The sequence below is a fragment of the Pipistrellus kuhlii genome, unplaced genomic scaffold, assembly GCF_014108245.1.
Source record: "Pipistrellus kuhlii isolate mPipKuh1 unplaced genomic scaffold, mPipKuh1.p scaffold_m20_p_7, whole genome shotgun sequence".
NCBI classification, from domain to species: Eukaryota; Metazoa; Chordata; class Mammalia; order Chiroptera; family Vespertilionidae; genus Pipistrellus; species Pipistrellus kuhlii.
In genome coordinates, this window is record NW_023425573.1 from 9,719,056 (window position 1) to 9,741,263 (window position 22,208).

A 22,208-nucleotide genomic window follows, 5' to 3' on the forward strand; every position below is an offset into this window, starting at 1 on the left:
TTCCCAGAGAGCTCTTTTATACTAGATTATGTTTAATATACTATACCATATTTAAAGTTCCCTTAAAATGCCACCCTTTTTCAAGCAAGTCAGTGTTAATTGTAAATGTCAAGACAGTTAGTAAAAGGAATGGCCTTTTTTGTTGCATCCTGGGTTAAAAAAGAAACATTTATAGAGAATCCCACTGTCTTGTCTTCTGTAAAATAGCAGTAATTTCTACATGGTAAAATTTTCATTTTTTACTAGAAACTGTTGCCAGTTATGATATTTGCTTGCTTACAAATTATTGTTAATTTTTCAGTTTGGCTGTGTTTTATCTTAGGTGTCTCGGGATCTGGTATGCTTTCTCCAGCTGGATCATGTCAATGTTTATTACGGACAGGACTATCGGAACAAATACAAAGCCCCGACAGACTGTTGTCTGGTGCTGAAGGTAAACATGTATCTCTTTTTAGGAATTTTAATTGATGTTGGACATAGACTGTGTTATTGGGCATTTTAGAATAGTTTGGATCTTCATCTAGTATTCTGGTTTTGCTTTTTTTTTTTTTTTTTTTTTTTAATAGATTTTTAAAGGGATAGTGAAGGATAGTGAATAATGTGCTATACCACAGCTGATTCTTAGCTAAGTAAACTCTTATTAGATTGATGCCACTAAGAAATGGATGCTAGATTGTAAACTTTGAATCATAATATATAAAATAGATTATAAATTGGAGGTTTTCATTTCATAGCAGGTTTATTTTAGGAAAACTTAGATCAGAGCCAAATAAATTGGGACATAAAATTTTATGTGGTTTAGTTTTTCTTCTGTACTTACTCAGCAGAGCCATCAGAGGGCACTGTGGTCAAAGTGGACTGGCTCTCATCTGGTCCATAAATGTTTTTCTCCTCCCGAAACACACAACTATAACCCTGGTAATCCATGCATGTAGGCAATCCATGCAGGTATTATTGCCTGAGTTGTTTCTGGGTCCCCCCCCCTCCCTCCTTACCCAAATTTTTGAGCTACTCCCATCAATTATGTCTATACTTTGAGAACTGATGTTTTAGTGAAGTTTTAGTGATCTGTTGGGGCACTAATAAAAACAACTTGTAAAAATCCTGGATGATTATGGAGATGATTATGTCTTTCTCATTAGCTCCATCCTAGTGACCCTTTGGTAGCTATTAGGTCTACATGTTTATGTCATTGTTTGATTTTGCTTTTCTGAGAATTGTCATTTGAGTTTGGGTTAGTGGTGTTTGTTTAGTGGAGTTTTTATTGCTTTGATAAAATTAGGTGTAACAGTAAACCTTTTGTAGGTAATCATTTCTTGGCGAATACCGCTGTATTATTTAGGTTACAGCAGCAAATGATCTTTAAGTCAGTAGAAAGTAGCTGAATCCAACAATTTTCAAAATGAGCTCTAAAGTCCCCTGGGAGTCCCTAGGACCTAACAAGGTCCATGATGTCATAATTACTCTTCTACCAATGCTACGCTGTTGTTTGCCTTTCATACTCCCATTCTCTCACAGATGTCTAAATGGAGTTTTCAGAGGGGTTACTATATGACATGTGAACATACCTTTGCTCTCTTATGTAGTAAAATGTGTATTTGTATATTCTTATATTTTAAGTTTTTCTAAGTTTTAATTTCTTATAAAGTAAATATTAATAAACTTAACCCAAATAAGTAAAGTTTATTTGGGGGATCTTATTACATGACAGTAAGAGTCAGTTATTTTAACTCAGATTGTCAGTGAGAACCTAAGTTCTCTCTGTCTTTCCGTCCCATTTTCCACACGTCAGCGTGTTCTCAGGCTGGCTACTTTATAGTCACAGATGGCCACCACAGTGCAGGCCTCACATGTGACCCAGGACCCCATCTGTCGATGGACACTTAGGTTGTTCCCACGTCTTGGCTATTGTAGTAATACTCCAGTGAACATAGGAGTGCATATATCTTTTCAAATTAGTGTTTTCATGTTCTTTGGATAGATACCCAGGCAAGGGATTGCTGGATCATATGGTACTTGTATTTCTAATTTTTTTAGGAACCGCCATACTGTTTTCCATAGTGGCTGCACCAATTTACAGTCCCACCAACAATATATAAGGGTTTCCTTTTTTCCACATCCTCACCAACAGTTGTTATTTATTGCAGTATTATCGCAATTCCTTTTGCAGCTTATAAAATTCTTAGGGTAAGAATATTTTTGTTCTAAGGGGTTCTTTATTTTTTTGATGGTTAGAAGGATCAAAAGTATTAAAGTGGGTGGAATGTTACATGTTTTTATTTTTTTACTTCTTGCATGTTAGTTGAGGGAACTAATTTTCAAGACTAGATGTGTTTCCAAAGTAATAATGATTAGTATACATTCAGTGGTTTTCCTTTGGCACTTGGACTGTGATTTTATAGCATCACTTTTAGTTACAGAGTTTTAGAAATTATCAGTCTCAATCTAATGTTTGGCATAAACAAAAAAATAAATAAATAGCACAATAGTAATTCAGAATTTATTGTATTAAATTTTTTTATTCTCAAAATTTTTACCTTTTATTAAAGAATGCAAACATCCCAAATCAGCATCATTTTAGAAGTGAAATAATGACCTTCCTTTTGGTGTAGCTATTCATTTGTTTTGGAAGCAATTTCATTATATGTTCTCTTTGGAGTGTTTAATCATTTAAATGCAAAGACTGTCTCCTTCATACTTGCTCTTAGCTCTTGAGCGATTTTAAAAGTGGTAGAATAGTATTAGGGAAAAGAGAAGAGTGGCAGCAAATCTGGAAGAAAATTTCACCATTTATAAGGCAGTAGTTTGGCATAATATTTAATAGCATGGATTCTGAAACAAGATTGCATGATTTCAAATCCTGATTCTTTCACTTGTTGGCAAATAACTTTGAATGTGGTCCTCACCCCTTTGAGCCTCCATTGTTTCTCAGATTGTAGAGGTAATTTTGTGTGACTCAGGGTTTTCATGAGGATGGAATGAGCTAATATATGTGGGATATTTAGCATGATGCTGGTGCATGGTAAGTGCTCAATAAATGCCACTTTTTAATAAAATAACATTATATGAGTGGAATGGGCTTTCTCCTGCAATATTGGCACAGAGCCGAATGACCATATGAAGGCTACAGAATGAATGCCTTTATTATTACATTGGGAGGTTGAGAATTTTTGAGGTCCTAAAATGAATTTCAAACTAGCAAGTAATCTGCACATACTCAATCATATCATATAATACTCTTCAGATGTTATTTTAATTCTCAGGTTAGAGACAAACGAATATGGTTAGAGAATTTTTAAAACCTCTTATAATTGAACATAATTTAAATACTTTAAGTAAAATAGCCATTTAAAAAATGTTCAGAATAGCTAAAAAGAGAAGTCATAATTAACAGTCATTACATCCAAAAACTGAGTGCGATTTAGGGTTTTCTTCCCAGAGAACAAGTGGTTGTGGCCCAGTGGAGTTTAAACAACTTAAAGTCTGTTCTAGCACTTGCATTTTGCAGCCCTCAGCTGAAAAGTACACTCAGTTCTCCAGCAGGCTCGGTTTAACTTTGTCTTTGATCTTGTAGCACCCACAGATCCAGAAGAAATCTCAGTACATTAAATACCTTTGTTGTGATGATGTGAGGACCTTGCACCAGTGGGTCAATGGTATCCGAATCGCAAAGGTAAGTTTTCTTGGATTTGATGACAGAATAATGAGGTACTTAATTATATTTTTTTGATTGTCATGATAATTATTCTGGTGGTTTCATGTTTATGATTTTGCCTGTGTCTGGTTTTCTCAGGCCTTATGTTTTAAATATCTTTTTTCTTTGGGGCTAGACATAAACTTTTAATAGTTGGTATCAATGGAATAATTCTGCTAGTAAAAGCTTGTGTAGCATCAAAAGTGATTTATTTTGGCTTTGGAGCATGTATTATATGATTCTCATGTAGCAGAGTTCAGCCTAGATAAAAGAAATTGCCTGGGGCGGGGGTGTGTGGATGAATAAGCAGAGTTCAGGATTTTTAGGGCAGTGAAAATATTCATACTCTCTGTATGATACTATAATGATGGGAATATGTCATTATTCATTTGTCCAAATCCTTAGGATGTACAACACCAAGAGTAAACCTAAGATCAGCTACGGGCTTTGGGTGGTGATGATGTCAGTGTAGGTGCATTGATTGTAACAAATGTACATTCTGGTGGGGAGTGTTAGTAACAGGGAGGCTGGGAAATCTCTAAACTTCCTCTCAGTTTTACTCTAAACCTAAAACTGCTCTATAAAAAAAGTAAGTCTTAAAAAAGTCTTTTAAAGCATATTTTGAAGATGATTTTATTAAGTAACTGGAAATAAAATTTATTATAGCTATAAAATCAAAGTTGCTTAAGGAATAACTAAAAAAAAACTTCATATTGATAATGAATACAATCAAATGTCAACTTCTTGCTGCCTTTGTAAAAATGAAGAAAAATAAGATTATAATTTACTGGTATTAAAAGTATTTTTTAAGGATTGCTAGGTATTAATTTTAATACAGGCTATGAATAAATAAATGGAAATGTACCACTTTTCTGCCTCACCCGGCTGAATCATGCCCTGTAAAGTTCAGATGTCCTCACTTACTGCTTCTGTTTAGTACGGGAAGCAGCTCTACATGAACTACCAAGAAGCTTTAAAGAGGACAGAGTCCGCTTGTGATTGGACTTCCTTATCCAGCTCCAGCATTAAATCAGGGTCCAGTTCCTCCAGCATCCCAGGTAATGTGAAAAGCCCGTGCACAGTTTACTAGCGGTGTGAAGCCTTCTCTGTAGAGTGCTAATAGACTTGGTTGCTTCAGCATGATTCCTAAAAACAGCCAACCTAATTTCTAAATTATAAGAAATAGGTACATGAACTTTTTGTTTTACTTGCTAGAGGGAACAATATCCTGGGCAATCTAATAACATCCACATCTCACATAGAGTGAGTGGATAGGACTAGCTGTAACATTGGCATCTCTACCAGATGGCAGGCATTGAGCCAGGTGCTTCGGCATGGTTATCTTACCTGACTTGGGAGTCCAGTAAAATCATCTTCCCAGTCCCCTCGCCCTGGGAGTCATTCAGATTACACTGTATCCTCTGCCATTCCCAGCTCCCCTGAAGACCTGCCCTGGTGCCTTGCCAGGGGGCCAGGCTGTCAGTGTAGCTGCTGCCCTGTGGTGCCAACACCAAAGCCCTAGGAAACATACTTCCCACTCGGGAGTCCAGTCCTAAGTACTGTTCATTGCTGGGGACAAGGGTGTGCTCATCCCGTATAGATGTAAATTCCTAAGTGAGTGAGTTCTCTCAGGGATGGCCTGAAGCAGAGATGTATAATGAGATTGAATTTTGATGTAATGAAGATAAAACTGAAAAAAAAAATCACTGCTCTATTGCTAACAGTTCTTCCAAGATAGACTGGCAGGATACCAATAATTTCATGTGAGCCTTTTATTGTAATTATCAGTCTCTCGTGGTGAACTGTTTTAAAAGAATCAAGATTTCCTATTAGCCCCTAAGGTAGAGGGAAGTTTTCTGTTGGAAAATATGGGTGGTGCTTTATATGAAATGCATTAAGTAACTTGTTGCTCCTCTCTTGTGTAACAGATCTGTCTGAACGTACATATTCACACTGTCAGAATGCTGATGTATGTAATACTGTTTTTACAGAGTCTCAGTCAAACCACTCAACCCAGTCTGACAGCGGCGTGTCCGACTCCCAGCCAGCAGCACACGTGCGCTCCCAGAGCATCGTGAGCTCCATCTTCTCCGAGGCCTGGAAACGAGGCACGCAGCTGGAGGAGTCCAGCAAGGTAAGCGTGCGGCGATAGAGAGGCTGTGGTGCGGGGTTAGCTTGCTGCTCTTCCATCCCTTTTTTATGAATCTTTCTTGGCTCTACGTGATGCATTCTGTCTGGTTTCTCCTCAGAAATGAGTATTTGTGAGTGGGCTCTAGTGACTACGATTTGGAAAAACAACAAAAAACCCTGGCAGTGTGACTCCTTTTCAGTGGCTCATGTTTTAAGAAATATCGATCTCCTCCTCCTAAGTCGGTTTGAGGAGAGCAGCACCATTCAGTGCCAGTGCCCTGATCTTGCTGCGAATGTTTCCTTATGTATTATTAATTTAGTTTATTCAGACTCCTTTATCGTCTTTGCTTCTATGTTTTTGTTTGTTTTGTTTTTTTGACATTTCTCTTTCTCCGGTTATTGTATATATATGTGGAAGGCTACATTGAAATTAATCCCCTTAAAGTTTTGGATCCCTAAGCCTTGCACAGTAGCTTGTTCAGTGCCACTGAAGGACGAGTGTAATTATTGCAAGACCATGTAGAACATGGAGAGGCTCTTTAGACGATTGTAAAACACCAAATCAAATTGCCTCTGAAGTGCTGGGTGAGGGTGTGTCCTGGCCGCACTCACCTGCGCACTTCACTGCTGCGGACCGGGTGGCACGTTGGCCTGACCATTTTCTTTTTACCCAGTCATAGTTTTGACTTTTCTGTTCTTTTGGTCTGAATCACTTATGCAAGCACATTCACTAATGAGAATTAAAAGGTTGTTTTCCCTTGGTTTATTCCTTTATTTTAGTATTTAGCCCTCGAGAGGGTGGAGGAGGCATTAGTAACCCAATGTGGAGGCCTCTGGAAGTGAATATTTGAGAATTGGTTTTAATGGCCTGAATTCTCAAAGCACTTATACTTTAACTTGTTAGAGGCTGAGACTTTAAGAAATAGTCTCTCCTTTCTCCCACTTAATTTGGAGAGAGCGGCCCCTTTCCGGAGCCAATGACTCCATGTCTGTAGAGAGAAGCCGGTTCACACTGCAGACGCCTGGAGGGAAGTCTTCACCTTCCTGAGTGTTGATGGTGCTGTGCGTGTGCACTGGAAACGAGAGGCCCCGGAAGATGGGATCGCATGCCCGTGACCATGCAGGGCAGTCCCATTGCAGTTTCAGAGCCTGCGCCCTGTGGTGCAGCGGTGACGATGTGTTTGAGTCTTGATCCTCTTGTGTTTCTTCTGTTACCTCAGTCTCAGGTGCCAAATGAGAAGGCCAGCACAGCTAAGGTCTACACCCCTGCCGCAGCCAAGACAGGGTCAAGCTAAGGTCAGGGTTGCTCTGTGGAACATGTTAACCTGGGTGACTCTTGTAACCAAGTCTTGCGGACTAATGCTTTCACTTTGATGTGCAGTTTTAAAAGGAACATTCAAGTGTCCTGATGGGCAATAGAATTCAGCCCTGTAATGAATGAGCCTTCTAGTTCACTAACCTCAGCTTTCTACATGCTAATTAGGTCTCATTCACAATTGAAAACAAATGGTTTTAACTTGCATCTTCATACGATATTCAAAGAGCCTAAAAGATGTACTCAAAGTTATTAAACAAGGGTCCTTCCTCTGCTCTTTTCAAACATCCTTGAGCCACATCCATCCATGAGGCCGTCATGAAATGAGTGACCCGGTGTGATAATTTGGGCCATGCTGAGAGCTGGCCAGCAGGTTGTTGGCAAAACACTTCACTCATGACCCTTTTATCCCCACAACCTGCTGGCCAGCCCACAGAGCACCTTGATATTTTTCCTTTAGCCTTCCAGAGTTTCTTCTCATTGTCTCCTGCCTTTTTCTGTCTGATATTATGACCTTTTGCTATGATATTCATGAGCATTTCTTTGCGTATTTTCCAGTAAAATGTAAAGAATGCCCCCTCTTTACCTGCATTGCTGGACTTGTGTGTGTGTTGGGTGTGTCTCACATGAGCATGAGTGTGTGTGTCAAGCTCCTTCACTCCTGTGTGACTGTGCATGCCCGCCGAGCATTCTTATACTCTCAGTGTCAGCTCAGGAGCATCAAAAAGCCACCCTCGTGCTCAGAAGGCCCTCCATCAGCACTCCTAAGCCCAGCCAGGGCACTGCCTGACGTGGCTGAGTCAAGGACTGAAACTGAACTCGCCAGCACATCGGTGCTGGGAGGGAGGGCTCCCATTTGGGACAGCATTGCAACAGGAAGTTCCTAGATTGTCAGGCAGGATAGCTATTTCAAAATACTGTTGGATTAACAGACTTCCCTGTGCCCTCGCTGCCCTGGGAGCTGGATTTTAGCCTTCCTGCCTTGCTCATCTAGGATCACAGCTGCTGGGCCTTTTCACGCATGTCCCCCAGTTCTTGCCTTTTATTTTTACCCTTTTATTCACAGCCGACCTCGGTAACTTTTGCTGTTTTCTCTCACCCCCTTTTGTATTTCTTTTAGGCCAGAATGGACTCTATGAATCGATCCTACACTTCACTCATGACCCCTTTATCCCCACAACCTAAACTAGTCAGCCCCTTCACGGCCTCCCAGCCTTCGCCTCCTCTCCCACCCCCACCCCCACCCCCACCGCCCCCCCCTCCGCCCCCGCCCCCGCCGCCCCCTCCTCTGCCCAGCCAGTCTGCGCCTTCTGGGGGCTCCGCGGCCACCGTGTTTGTCAAGTACAGCACCATCACCAGGCTGCAGAACGCCGCTCAGCATTCAGGGCCCCTGTTCAAGCCCCCGCCCCCCTCCGCGGTGCAGCCTCTGTCCGCCACCTCACAGCCAGCAAAGCCTCAGATGCCCGTGCCCCCCAACGGAGTGGTGCCCCCGCCCCCGCCCCCTCCGCCGGCCCCCACCCCCGGCTCGGCCATGGCCCAGCTCAGACCCGTGCCTTGTGCGCAGGCCCTGCCCCAGTTCAGCCCCCCGCCGCCCCCGCTAAAGATCCATCACGTTCCGCACGGCGTCCAGGCAGCTCCCCCGACACCCCCACCCCCGCCGCCCGCCTCTCCCCAGGCGCCCCCCAAACCCCTGGCGACCCTGCCTGCCTCCCCCCAGGCGCCCCCCAAACCCCTGGCGACCGCGCCGCCCGCCTCCCCCCAAGGGCCCCCCAAACCCCTGGCGACCGCGCCCGCCTCCCCCCAGGCGCCCCCCAAACCCCTGGCGACTGCGCCGCCCGCCGGCTCCAAGACCGCGCCCCCATCCCCCATCCCCCCGGCCCCCCCGGCCAAAAAGCCGGCCTTCCCCCACGTCCCGCCCGCGCCGGCCGCTCCTCCGGGCCCGGGCCCGCCGCCCACCCTCCCCAAGCACCAGGGCTTGGCCGGGAGGCCGCCCGCCGCCCCGCCGTCCCCGGGGCTGTCGGTGGTGCGGCAGATGGCCAGCCAGTTCCCCGCGCCCGCCGAGCCCCCGAAGCCGCCCGCGGCGCCGCAGTCCCCGCCCGCCGTGAAGGCCAAGCCCCGGTGGCAGCCCGGCGCCCCGGCCCCGGCCCCGGCCCCGGCCCCCGACTTCCCGCCGCCGCCGCCCGAGAGCAGCCTGGCGTTCCCGCCGCCGCCGCCGCCGCCGCCGCCCACCCCGCCGCCCGCCACCCCCACCGCGGCCCCCGAGCGCAGCGGCTCCCCGGGCAAGAAGCCGGCCAAGACGGCCAGCCCCGGGGCCAAGAAGCCTCCCCCGACCCCGCAGCGCAACTCCAGCATCAAGGCCGGCGGCGCGGCGCCCCCCGAGCCCAAGCGGCCCTCGGTGGACAGCCTGCTCAGCAAGTTCGCGGAGCCCTCGGGGTCCCCCGGCAAGGACACCCCAGCGCCGCCGGCCGCGCCCCCCAAGCCCGGGAAGCTGAACCTCCCCGGAGTGCACCTGCCCGGCGGCCTCCAGCAGGGGGCGCCCGCGAGGGCCTCCGTCCTGGGTGCGCGCGGCCAGGACCCGGCCGTGGAGTTCCCCTCTCCGCCCTCCGACTCGGACTTCCCGCCGCCGCCCCCGGAGCTGGAGCTGCCCCCGCCCCCGCCGCCCGTGGAGATCCCGGCCGCCTTCCTGGGGGCCGCGTCCCCGCGGGTGGCCGTGGTCAGCCCCCAGCCGCAGCAGTGGGCCAAGCCGCCGGCCAAGAAGGCGCCTCCGCCCACGCGGCCCAAACGGAACGACAGCACCCGCCTCACCCAGGGCGAGCCCGCCGAGCCCCCCGCGGTGCCGCCGGGGCCCACCTCCCCCAAAGCCGGCCTCGGGGTGCAGCCCGGCTTCCTGGCCGACCTCAACCGGACCCTGCAGCGCAAGTCCATCACACGGCACGGCTCGCTCTCCTCCTCCCGCGTGTCCAGAGCAGAACCCACGGCCACCATGGACGACATGGCCCTGCCCCCGCCGCCCCCCGAGCTGCTGTCCGACCAGCGGAAAGCCGGCTACGGGGGCAGCCACATATCCGGCTATGCCACCCTGCGGAGGGGGCCCCCGCCCGCCCCCCCAAAGAGAGACCAGAACACCAAGCTCTCCAGAGACTGGTAGCTGCCTAGGTGTGTTCCCTGTTTCTGTAATCCGTCTACAATCAGCTCGCCTGGCCATCTGGGAGTTCAGGTGTCAGAGCCTTCCTTCCGGTGTGCTTTCCAGGTAGAGTCCAGCTGTGTGTGTGTACGTGTACATACCTATACAGTGAGTGTGTGTGGGTGTGTGTATATGCATATGTAGAGCTGGGAGTGATTCTATTTATTCCCTTTCATAATCTGAAAACGGATTTTGTGTATTTTGGGCAGAAGAAGCATGGAAGGGGTTGTGTCCTGTCCCTTGCGATTTCTAGTATCTGTCATGTGGATTGGGACCTAAAAACAACTTCTGTTGACTTTAGAAGGTGCATTCTAGGTCTCCATGTGCGGCTCCTGTGCATGTGAAGTATCATATACTGAGGAGGTGTGTCATGTGCTGTTTCTGTTTGAAGACAACCACGACGTTTGGTGTCTCGGTGGGGCTTTTGTGTTTGGTTTTCCCCGGTTGGCTAAAGTTAGAACTCTTGACTGACACTTCATGACTATACATAAAGGGGCACTTTAACCAGGAAAACCTCTCAGCTTCCTAGAACGGGTAGCAGTGCCGCATGGGGCGATTTCAGACGCTACATTGTGCAGTGAGGGCGCAGTGACCCGCTGACCCTGGGATGTCCTCTGCCTACAACACGTGGACAGTGTCGTACTGTAACCTTGGGCGTTTTGTGCTGTTGGAATCCTTCCATGGTTTCCCGATCCTCGCTTTGACTCGCTGTAAGAACCACCCAGCGTTAGATGTTGGTCTTAGAGATCTCTAACAGTTGCTATATCATGTTTCCCATCCTATGTCCAATATAGTGCATCATTATGAAAAGCAAAGTCACCTTCTGAAATGTCCATACTGCTCTCTAGAAGGCCAGGGTGATTCCAAAGGAACAAACTGGCCTGTGCAGGTGCCATTGGTCAGGTTGTGCACAGATTGTAACGTGGAGCCTGTCATGGAGGGGCAGTGAATGCGGTTGGTGCTGGAGCTCGGAGACGCTGCTACAGCCAGGGGTGGGCAGCTGTCCTTCCCAGTGTTCTCCGGGGGAGCAGTGGAGTCCAGCATAGTGAGGGGCATTACATGTTGTGCATGTGCAGTCTGGCATAACATGAAATCATTGCTCTAATGACACAGTAAGCCTGTATGCTTCATGCTACACTTCATGCACTTTTTTCCCCTGTGCATTTCCTTTTGTATCTGAGGGAAATATGATAAATTGACCATCAGGAATAAAAGGCAATCTCAGAGCTGCTCTTAAACAAAAGAACAAAAACTAGCTACCCCAGGAGTGACGGGAGCACATCTTGTAATGAGAGTCTGTCTGTGTGACGAAGGATGACAGTGCGGAAATCCGCTGACACTGCCCCCGAAGGAAAAGCTGTGCCCTGCGCTGGAGCAGTGGGAATTAGAGTAAGTGGTAGTTAGGTGTGCAGGGTCCCAATACCCGTGTAACCCATCTAGTGACATGTTGCATCATAAATGGCACCTGCCTTTCTGTTGCCACGTCTGCGGGCTGCTGTTCACTACGTTTACTAAGAACATACACCATTGTGCATTTCTTAAAGTCCCGCTTCTTTAGAAGATACTTTTTGGGTCTTTCCGATTGTTCACAAGGTTTGTGTGCTTGAGATTGTTATGCTTATGGTGACCTTTAACACATCTGCATTATTGATTTAAGCATGCATAGCAGTTTGGATAACATTTGAGTATAGATTGCCAAGCTTCAGTGTGTGAAGTAAAAGAGCTATTAATAGGAATCCAATGACATATGCAGTAGGGGTTTTACTGTATTGGTGTCATTGGTACATGAAGGTGGACAACGTGTGACATACCCTCAGTCAGTGATGAACCCTGAGATAACAGCCTGGTTCTCCAGTGTGGGCTTTCCTCGGCCCTGGTGCTGAGTCAGTGCCGAGGACAGCCCCCTAGGCTGGTGCGTTGGTGCATCCTTCTCCTCAAAGAGCAGAACAGCGCTAGGACACCCAGGAGAGGGCGGGGTCAGGGCAGGAACTGACCACAGGCTGCGTACATCTCTCCAAAGATGGAAAAGGCTATTAACCTACTTTCCCCCCCATTTGTCATGGTGAAACAACAGATTTTAAAAATACAAAAAAACACTTTAGATTATACTTCCAGTGTTTTAGCTCCCTGGTGGTGATTTTTAATTGGATTTTACTGGGATGAAGTTTTGTAGGGTGTTTTGTTTTTGAGGCTACTTTTGTTATTTTCTCTGGTGTGTGCACGGTAACCCCTGGGGGAGGACACTTGCTCTGTGCCTTCTCACTGCCTCCTGTTCCACAGCAGAGGTTCTCCACGTCAAAGAACATCTGGACAGCTGACTTGGCTGTTCTGAATGTGGACAAACATCCTGCTGTTGAAGGCAGTGTAGACAGTTGCCTATTAGAGCTAGTGACTTGGTTAATTAACTTAACGGTGTCACTAACCACCCTCCAATTAACATTTTGGTACCAACTGAAGTCAGCAACAACTTCGATCGGGTTTATAGGCATTAATATAAACGTTAGGCTATTCTCTATTGAAATTTACCACCGTGGCTTTTATTACTCGAAAAAATACATATATAATTCTCACTTGGGAAAAATAACTACTTTTTTTCTTTTTTAAATTATTTTTAAGGTTTTTACAGATGCCCACTTAACTGTAAATTGGATTTTTAAAATTTGACTTTTAAATGAGAAAGGTTGCTGACTCTTACGAGTTACTGGACGTGACTTTAATCAGAAAATTTCAAAGTAATTTGGACATGGTGTTTCCAGTCCTCTAAAATCAAGGTGCTGCTGGCCTCCGAGGGCATATTCTGCTAAGGGCTGTGCACTATCTTAGAAGCCCCTCCCTCTGTAAGTTTACTGCCACTGACAACAGTGCCGAGGTTACCAAGACAGTTTCAACAAAGTTAGAGTGACAACTCTGAGGTCAAAGTTCACAGGAGCTGTGCATCCCATTCAAGTTTCAGAAGCTGCTATTCTGGGAAAACAGTTGTTAATTTAACCTGGAAATCTTCAGGTAATGATGTGGAATTGACTATCAGGTCACCATCAGAACTGTGTGGCCTGCCTTCCTCCTCTAACTGCAACACAAACGTGTCATGTTAAAAATTGTAATGCATAAAAAAATAGTTTTAGTCTTACCAAATTTTTGAAACATATCTACAGATATGTTTACGAAACATATGTCTCTCTCAGATTTTATTCACGTTTAGACCAAGTAAGCCTGAATGACCCTGACTTGCTTTAAGTGAAATAGGAATAGTTTGGATTTATACACTTGATGAGAGGGTTCTCTCTCTCAAAATCACTTTAGGCTGTAAGTACCTTTTGGCACTTTGAGTTTTGTTCTGTACACTTGGCATCGTAAGTATAAAGCAGGATGGCCTCCATCCTCATGGGCACGTGACCGCTCCTAACGCCGAGATTTGACTCACAGAGAGGCAGGTAGGAAATAAATATCCCATTATCTTTTTATTTTCCTTTAACACCTTACGGTCTGTCCCTTAAATAAGCTCTGTTACACTGTTGTGTCCTTGGAAGGTCTGTATGTAAAAGAAACCTAACATTTATCTGTAAAGTAAACTTACTGAACAAAAATAAGCAAACAATATACTTGATAAACACTAGGAGGGGGGAAATCTCCAATTGGTTTGCTCTTTGCTTGTTCAAGTAATGAACCATTTTGAAGAGAAAACAGTATCTGCTGTAATCCCCAGTGCCTTGAACTCTTTGGAAGGAATAGCATTAAAAAAACCTAACAAGCCAACTTTGAGGTGCTAGTGGAAAGGAGGTATTTCTAGTTTATGCAAAAATAGAAGAGTTACTCTCTCAGGAGAGAGGGCTGTCTGCCTGGTGAGGATGGCTGCTTTCTACCAAAGACAGGAGTGGGGGGTGACCACGGCGGCTGCTGGTACCGCGCTCATACATGCAGCACTGAGAGGGAAACCTTATCGTCTTTGGAACTGCCCGCTGTTAGCTGAACTCATGGTAACCGAATACCAAAAACTGCCATTTTCCGTGATTGCCGTCTCCCATATTTTTCCTTTCCTTGTAAATAACCTCTCCTACAAGGTAAGCATTAACTGGAATGTTTCAAATGATTTTTAAGTTTATTGTCTGTCACTAGTGAACTCCTTTTATAGAAATGTACATTTAAAATAAAATATCATTAGCTTGTGCTAAATGGTGTAAAACATTGTTTACTATTTTAAAGGAAAATTGCACATAATATTTAACTGGGATTGCTTCCTCTCTTCCCATTTCTTTAAAAAATTTAAATCAAGGCTCACATTGACATGTAGGCTCTGGGAAGCTTTGCTATAAACAAACAGATTCAATATAGGAATGTACTTTTTTAAAGCATGACGAGACAGAAGGAACTGCATTATAAAGCACCCGATAGAGGACATTATTCAAATGATTATGCACAGCTCGGTAAAGATGAAGTTACAATTTTTCTTTCAGCTTTGTTACTATTATTTTGTTTAAATGTTCGCTCTCATTTCATTATGTGCCTTGCTCCCTGATTGTGCAAACCTATATATAGATATATATATAGATATATATATATATATGAGAGAGATATATTCAGTACTACTGACGATGTTTTTGTTCTACTGCTAGATTAAGTTATTTTCCAAGTTACTCTTGCCAGTGAAGTATTGTAATGGCTTAGGACAGTGGTCACACAGTCAGTGTAAATTTGTTTTCACCATGTCAGCTTACCCAACCCTTAATAAAAATAATACATAGATTTCGTTTAAACATGGGAACTTCACTTGACTGTTTGTGGATCGGCACCATTAAGAACCTGGTTTTGCTATTTATGCTGGGGTACCCTAAACCGGTTGTGCAGTAAGAACAGATTAAGTGGGAAAGTAAATAAAATACAATTTGAAGTGTTCAATTGGTTCATCTTTAAGTAAACAAACTAGGAAGCTTTGATTAAAAATAGTTTGCACTTCTGTTTTAAAAAAAAACATCTAATACAAAGGGATCCTTTTTGTACAAACCTTTGGTATCACAATTGTGTTGGACTGCTATGTCAAGGTATGTGTAAAAGTATATTTACAAGTCACTTTATCACTTTTCTCCTAGTTTCGGAAAATGATAAAACTTAATTCTTTTAAGGCTCCACATTTTAAATACTTGAAGTTTTAAGACTTAGTTAACAAAAAAAGGAGCAAATGTGGTATTAGATACCACCTTAGAAAGAAAGGAGGTTACTTGCATAAATATATTCACAAGACACTTACTTTGTGGAATTTTATTTAGGTCAGGTTCTTAGTACACAGCAACATTCCAAATACAATTTCAAAATTAAGAAGTGAATGCTCCCCCACTCCTGGAGGTGGTTTAATGGCACACACACGAACATTACTGGCAACGACTGCTCCCTCAGTTTTCTGTGGTTTTACCGTACAACTGGCCAGATCACAAATTGTTTATTTTCTTTTTGTAAACCATTCAGGGACACAAATATTAGAATGCTATGAAAAAGCAGTTTTTATAAGTTGCAAAAGATGATAAAATAAGCTTTTTCGTTTTGGGATGCTTTTTTTTATTAAAGAAAAAAAATCTCAAGGTATTTAGCAAGGGTTATTTGTCCTTTAAAGAATGATGTGATTGATTCTCAATAAGAACTAGGAACAAAATGAGCATGAAGCAAACCTAAGATAATGACGGCAATGTCCGTTTAACAAAAACCTGGTTTATAAGGCTGCTGGCTGTGCTCCTGCCAGTGCTGTGCTCCTACCAGTGCTGAAATAATGCTTCTGCTGCAAACACCTAACGGGAAAGGCCATTTGTACTGCAGTCAGTACACTCCTTTAAACAAGTTTAGTTTAACAAATACTGTGGTGGTATCAAGTATCTTTCTGAAGACATCAAAGAGAACTCAATTTTTGAAGAAACATACAGCACATTCATTTAAGACACTGCAGAAATAGTAAGTGGCAGAGTCAGAAACTTTACCATTATTAATTAGCTTTTATCAGAAATGAACCATCTAACCTCATCAGTAAAATGAGATTGAACTAAAATCTCATCTAACTCTAAAATTCTACGATCCTAAATAAATCGTGTGAGGGAAATCACCAATCGAGTTTATGGTCCCCATTCTTTCACAGGTTTGGCAGTCACCTGCTAATTCCTCCACCGAGTCCTTTTCAAAGGGAGGGTGGCCCTGTTCTCCGCTGAATAAAAATGAAAATAGTTCTTAATGCAAGTGGTAACCTGCTGGAAGGAAATGGACACAAAAGGACAAAAGCAAACTACCATTCTGAGGCTTCGCAAATCATCTTCAACCAACCTAAGATTCCAAGGAGCAAAGCCACATTGCAGAAATCCCTGCGACATGAGACATTCTAGTTGGGTGATATGCAGAAGGGGAAAGGACGGGGGGAATAGAAGGCCTCACCTGGTGACCTCCAGGGAAACCCAGCGAAGTCGCAGGCCCTTGCCAACTCTACAGTGGCCTTGAGGGAGACAGCAAGGAGCCAAAAGATGGGAAATACTGAGGGAAATACTCTTTATTTCAAACACAGCAGACTGAACCTCAGGTCTAGATCAGTGGTCAACAGAGCCAAATATCAACAGTACCACAAATGAAATTTCTTCTGAGAGCCAAAATTTTTAAACAACTTCTAATGCCACTTCTTCAAAATGGACTCACCCAGGCCGTGGTGTTTTGTGGAAGAGCCACACTCAAGGGGCCAAAGAGCCACACATGGCTCACGAGCCGCAGTTTGCCGACCATGGGTCTAGATTTTGACACGTTGATACTTTACTGCCTTGGCCGTTAGGTCAATGACAAAAGTATTTTCATTCATACCACCATGGCCTTTCAAACAAAGTTAAAAGGAGTGACTTAAAAGTTAAAAGGAGTGACTTAAAAGTTATTATTTTAAGGAAATAGAGATTGGACAGCAAGTCAAAAAGGAAAAAAATTCCAGTTAGATTATATCCTGATAATAAGGTTGCTTGCTTGTCAGCAGATTTAGTCTTGGATCCCCTTTGCCACAATATTATGTAGCATGTGAGATTTCTACGTTCATTTGGAATTCCTACTGCCCACTATCTCATCTCACTTATAAAAAGATAAATGGGAAAACTGACAAAACAAGAAATACTATCCTCACAGACTTAACAGCATGCAATCTATAAAATGTCACATACTTTAAAGGCTCCCATTACTATAGGCCTGGCCCATTGTTACTTAATATCCTTCTAAGACAATATATAGAGTTCAAAACTGTACAAAAATTTAAAGTATGCAGAAAATCAAACATAGTTTGAAATCACACATTAGTACTAAATAATACAGAGAGAGGTCAGCTGACCTGTGGTTCCCCTGCTCAGGCCGGCACCACCAGTGTCGTCTGCCAACAGCAACAGTCCGACAGGTAAGCCGCTGCTGCCAACTCTGGATGCGCAGTTGTCTGCCATCGGTGTGCGGTACGGAACTACTTTCTGGATTTCAAATATCTTCTTATTAAACCCTAAGCTTTCTCAGCAAAAAAGGTATTTAAATAAATAATTGGAGCATACCATTGTAAACGTTTTCCTAGTTATACACCAAGAAGAGCTAACCTGTCCAAGTAGTCTAGTTTGGGTTCATAACGAAGCCGACAGCTCAGAGGACACTCAAGGCCATTATTTCAAAGGAAAACAGGATAAAAAGGGTATTGGGATGATCTCACGAAAACATGGAGGCAAAGTCAAATTTAAAGTTAAAGAGAGCTAAAAGCAAAATGGCTGACTTGCAATATGTGAGGGGTGTGGGGAGGGGTCTTCAACTTTACAACGAAAAGTCTTGACAATGGAACTGTATCTGGGTCTCAGTCAAATGGCGAAGTTTTGTGCCCTGATAGACTCACGACTGGAATGTTCCCCCTGCACCGTCTGAATTCCCTCACACACTGCCACCAGGTACGTCCATTTCAATCACGTCCTCTATCTGCACTAGTTCATGTTCAAGGCTTACGTGTGAAACACAAGTTGACCCTGAGACCCAGGCAATTGAAAATCCACCTATAGTGACTCCCCACAACTTAACTACTACCGTCAGCCTTCTTTATCTGTGGGGGATCGAATCCAGAACACACACACACACCAAAATCCTTGGATGCTGAAGTCGCTTACACAAAATGATCTAAAACAATGCACACAGCTGGTTCTCCACATCTGTGGTTCCCAACTGCAGGTTGAAAATACTATTATCAATCTTAACTGGTTGAAAATGCAGATACAAAATCCAGGGATATGGAGGGCTGACTGTATATTTCTTGAAAAAATCCACTTGTACAGTTCAAACCCATGTTGTTCAAGGGTCAACTGTATATGTAGCTAGTACCTCTCCCCTTTGAACCCACACAGGGAAGTCGCCTGGCAAAGCTCTCTGGCCAAGTCACTGGGCCTGGGAAGAGCCATGACTGGGGGCCTAACCATTGCTGGTTCATCACCGAGTTTCACCTGTGAGCAGCAAAGCCCTCCTGGGTTTTGTAAACACTTCTTATACTGATTACCGAAAGGATTCAAGCCATCTTACTGACTCCACTGAACTTGTAGCTATAAAAAAAGGGCTTTATTGCAAAGTCCTATCAGTTTTTAATCTATGTAAGGGGATAAATATTTGGTCTTACCCCACTATTCTTAGTCTGAGAAACAAGGTTCAAATTCTCACCAAAGGAAGCTACTTCCAAGGCCAACCACAAAACCAAGAGAGTATTTCCCTTTTCTAGGTCAAGTGAGTCAACAACTCGGCAGCAGCTAACACTGGCCATTAACATCACTCCAGGATTACAGCAGCAAGCCTTTTATTCCCAGTGACTATCAAGAAATTTGAAAACAACTGCTAGTTTCCTCAAAAAGAAAGTTTTTCTCAATAGTGAAAGTAAATAGTTGGTCTAACTTCCAAAATCCTGCTTCTCAAACCAGGGCCCAAGGCAAAGCCTTAGGATCCTGCTGGGCAGCACATTTCTATAGTCCAACCTCCTCAGAGCCCTAAGCGCCTTCACGGCCAGCATCGCACACCTGCTTCCGCACGTGAGCCGGGCCACTACGCTCATTGGTGTCCTGGCCCTCGGGGCCACCAGTCTCATGCTGCAGCAGCACATTCAGTCACACTGGCCACCGCCAACCACCCTCAGAATGCTGGGAGACTCATTCTATCATCATCTACAGATTGAGAAACAAAGGGATGCAAGTCAGTTCAGCATTCACTGGTATTCGCAAGTACTGAGAGAGGACAATTTACCTGTGCGAGGAAATGAGCCATCAGAAACAACTAAAAATGGTTCAGTACGGTACTCAAACATCGGTTCCCTCCTCAAGACGGGTGGAAGGAAGTGGGGTACGCAGTAGGCCACAGGGCTAACCCTCTGGCACAGGCACTGAAGAACAGCCAGTGCCACAGGTACAGTATTCCTGAGAAAGATCCCAGATTTTGCTCTGAATCAGTCTTAACCAGATTCGTTTTACAGTTATGCTGTTATTCCTCTACATATTCAGAAAGGGTCACTTTATTTCAATCCAGACCGCTCAGCATAGTACAAATGATGACAGAAAGATCCATTTGTTCACAATTAGGTTGCTTTTTTGTTTTAATACTGGGGGATAAACCGGGGGGGAAACCCAATACATACGTAGTTACCGTTTGTGTCCTTCATTCGCTTCACTGGGAGAGTGCCGGCCCGGGAGGGCTGAAGTCCGCGGGGCGGGAAGGGACACCCCGGCCGGCGAGCTCACTCGGAATAGTGCATGATGGACTCCACATAGTTCCCAGGGAAGAGCCCCGTCACTCCGTTCATCACTCCCTCGTACCAGCCGTCGTCGTTCTTCTTGATGACATAAATAATGGCTCCTTCCTGAAAAGACAGCTCGTCTTCCTTGTCTTTTGTATAATCATAAATGGCCACAACTAGAGAGGAAAAAATAGGATGTGAAGAATAAGATTCCTACAAAGATAGGGCCGAATGAATATCCATCCTCTCCCAACTTTTACAGCACCTCCAACAGTAACTTTCTAAACAGACCAAAATTCTTGTTCTCCTAATACCCAGTCCTGTGTACTGGGATCGAATGTTCTCCGGGAGGTTAGGTTCCAGGCAGTCTAAATGGCAAAGGAATCAGTGAAGTTCCCGATCAGCGGCCCACGGAGAAACACGCACTGAGGGGAGACACAATCCCAGGATCGGGAAAGACTGAGCTTGTATCGTGTCAAACACGTCTTTCCACATTAGAATTGTCTGGTGCAGTGAGAAACCCATGAGAGGAGAGAGAGAAGAAGAGATGGATTAAAGGGACAGGAGCAGACTTGTCTCCTCACTTTCTGGAGTCACTGAGGAAGATAGTTGAGTTCCCACAGGTTTTATGCACAAATGCTGGGAGTCCATTATACATACACTCTCAAAACACACGGGGCATTATGTTACCAATTTAACACACCCCATAACACACTACAGTGTCACGGAAGCCAAGGTACCTTTTAGCTCTCCTGAAATCGTCATTGCTTAAATAACTTGGTAGCTGGGGCTTTGCGATATTCTCAGGGACAGCCTCAGGCTCCAGTTGCATCTACCTCAACACTTTAGTTATAATCTGGGAGAACCTACTGCTCAAATCCACTTGAAGTTTTATTTAAAAAACAAACAACAAAACAAAACATTGTTTCTTATTTCAGAGAGGAAGGGAAAAACAAACATCAATGATGGAGAGTGAGTCATGCACTGGCTGCCTCCTCCACCCTCCTGCATCCTTCAGGGGATGGAGCCTATCACCCAGGCACAGGCCCTGCCTGGGAAGTGAACCATGACCTCCTGGTTCTGACGCTCAACCACTGAGCCATGCTGGGCTAGCAGATTGCTCTTTTTTGTAAAGAGATCCTCGGTACCTTTTTATATCACTCAACGATCTCCATCTACCCATCCTTTCTGAGAAGCATACTGTACTGACTTGGTTAGTTTCTCATGTAACTTTAAACCTCGCATAAAAAAGAAACAAACTACAATAGCAGTTTATGATACAGTGCAACTTGCCCCCAGTTCATTTGTGTATCTGACCTAGTTTAATAGAATTAAAAGGCTTTGTTAAATTGAGTTTTTGTATCAGAAAATACTTCAGAGAGGCCTAGGAGGAAGTTAGTATGTATTTCTCAAAACATAACCAAACTCCTAACACCAGTATACACTGAGTGGCCAGATTATTATGATCTCTGAAGGTATAACAATCTGGCCACTCGGTGTATATCTTATATAATAAAAGGCCAATATGCAAATTGTCCCCTCAACCAGGAATTCCACGGGCAGGCTGACCAACTGCCCATGTCCCCTCCCCCTGGCCAGACCCCACCCATGCAGGAATTCATGCACTGGGCCTCTAACACACACACACACACACACACACACACTGAGTGGCAAGATTATGTGTTCAGAGACCATAATAATCTGGCCACTCAGTGTATATTAAATGACAAAAAAGTTTAACTATAAAATAAGACATGTAAAGTCTTTACTATTTCTAGTCAACCTAATATTTTTTATCACTCCTAGTTAACACTCGATGCTTACCAAAATGCAAACCCAATGAAAAAATAATTCAAGGGAGACTGTCCCTAAGTCCCGTTAATTCCACCTCCTAAAGCTCAAAACCAACACCTCCGTCATCTCATGTCGCTCACCACCGTCGGCAGCGTCTTCATCCGGAACATTCCTGACCGGGGGCCTGAAGACTCCCCATGCGTGTGAGTGTCTGATGATGAAGGAAAACTCCTTTTGGAGTCCCAACTTTTATAAACATTGCTCCCCAAACTGCCCTGACGTGAGAGCCAGGCATCAGTCACAGCCGTTCTCATTTCCTGTATATCCTCCTACGTGTGAGTGCAGAGCACTGTCTTAAAGT

General features: G+C 44.5%; 2 protein-coding genes and 1 long non-coding RNA gene across 37 annotated transcripts in view; 1 reads left to right on the forward strand and 2 right to left on the reverse strand.

The window, feature by feature from the left end:
• RAPH1 (Ras association (RalGDS/AF-6) and pleckstrin homology domains 1) overlaps positions 1–15,074 on the forward strand; it is a 69,005-nt gene extending 53,931 nt beyond the window's left edge. Inside the window, exons 12-16 of one of the 2 annotated variants that reach the window (XM_045575226.1) lie at positions 323–433; positions 3,575–3,673; positions 4,632–4,752; positions 5,686–5,828; positions 7,045–7,730. In XM_045575226.1, coding sequence (XP_045431182.1) covers positions 323–433; positions 3,575–3,673; positions 4,632–4,752; positions 5,686–5,828; positions 7,045–7,119 — 549 coding nt within the window. In that variant the 3' untranslated portion in view covers positions 7,120–7,730. Of the gene's footprint in view, positions 1–322; positions 434–3,574; positions 3,674–4,631; positions 4,753–5,685; positions 5,829–7,044; positions 7,731–8,259 lie in introns of those variants that run through there. The other variant, XM_036422032.2, reaches the window with a different exon arrangement.
• A 487-nt stretch (positions 15,075–15,561) lies between these two features.
• On the reverse strand, positions 15,562–16,971 carry LOC118709777. The gene is made up of 2 exons (XR_004985132.2): positions 16,165–16,971; positions 15,562–16,084 (listed from the first exon to the last, which is right to left on the reverse strand). It is a non-coding gene; the product is annotated as an uncharacterized LOC118709777 (long non-coding RNA).
• Positions 16,972–17,212: 241 nt separating this feature from the next.
• ABI2 (abl interactor 2) overlaps positions 17,213–22,208 on the reverse strand; it is a 56,840-nt gene continuing 51,844 nt past the window's right edge. For 27 of the 34 annotated variants that reach the window (XM_045575232.1, XM_045575231.1, XM_045575228.1 and 24 more), the window contains one exon: positions 17,213–20,229. In XM_045575232.1, the coding sequence (XP_045431188.1) occupies positions 20,054–20,229 (176 nt within the window). In that variant the 3' untranslated portion in view covers positions 17,213–20,053. The remainder of the gene's footprint in view (positions 20,230–22,208) is intronic. The other 7 variants (XM_036422050.2, XM_036422049.2, XM_045575240.1 and 4 more) reach the window with 1 other exon arrangement.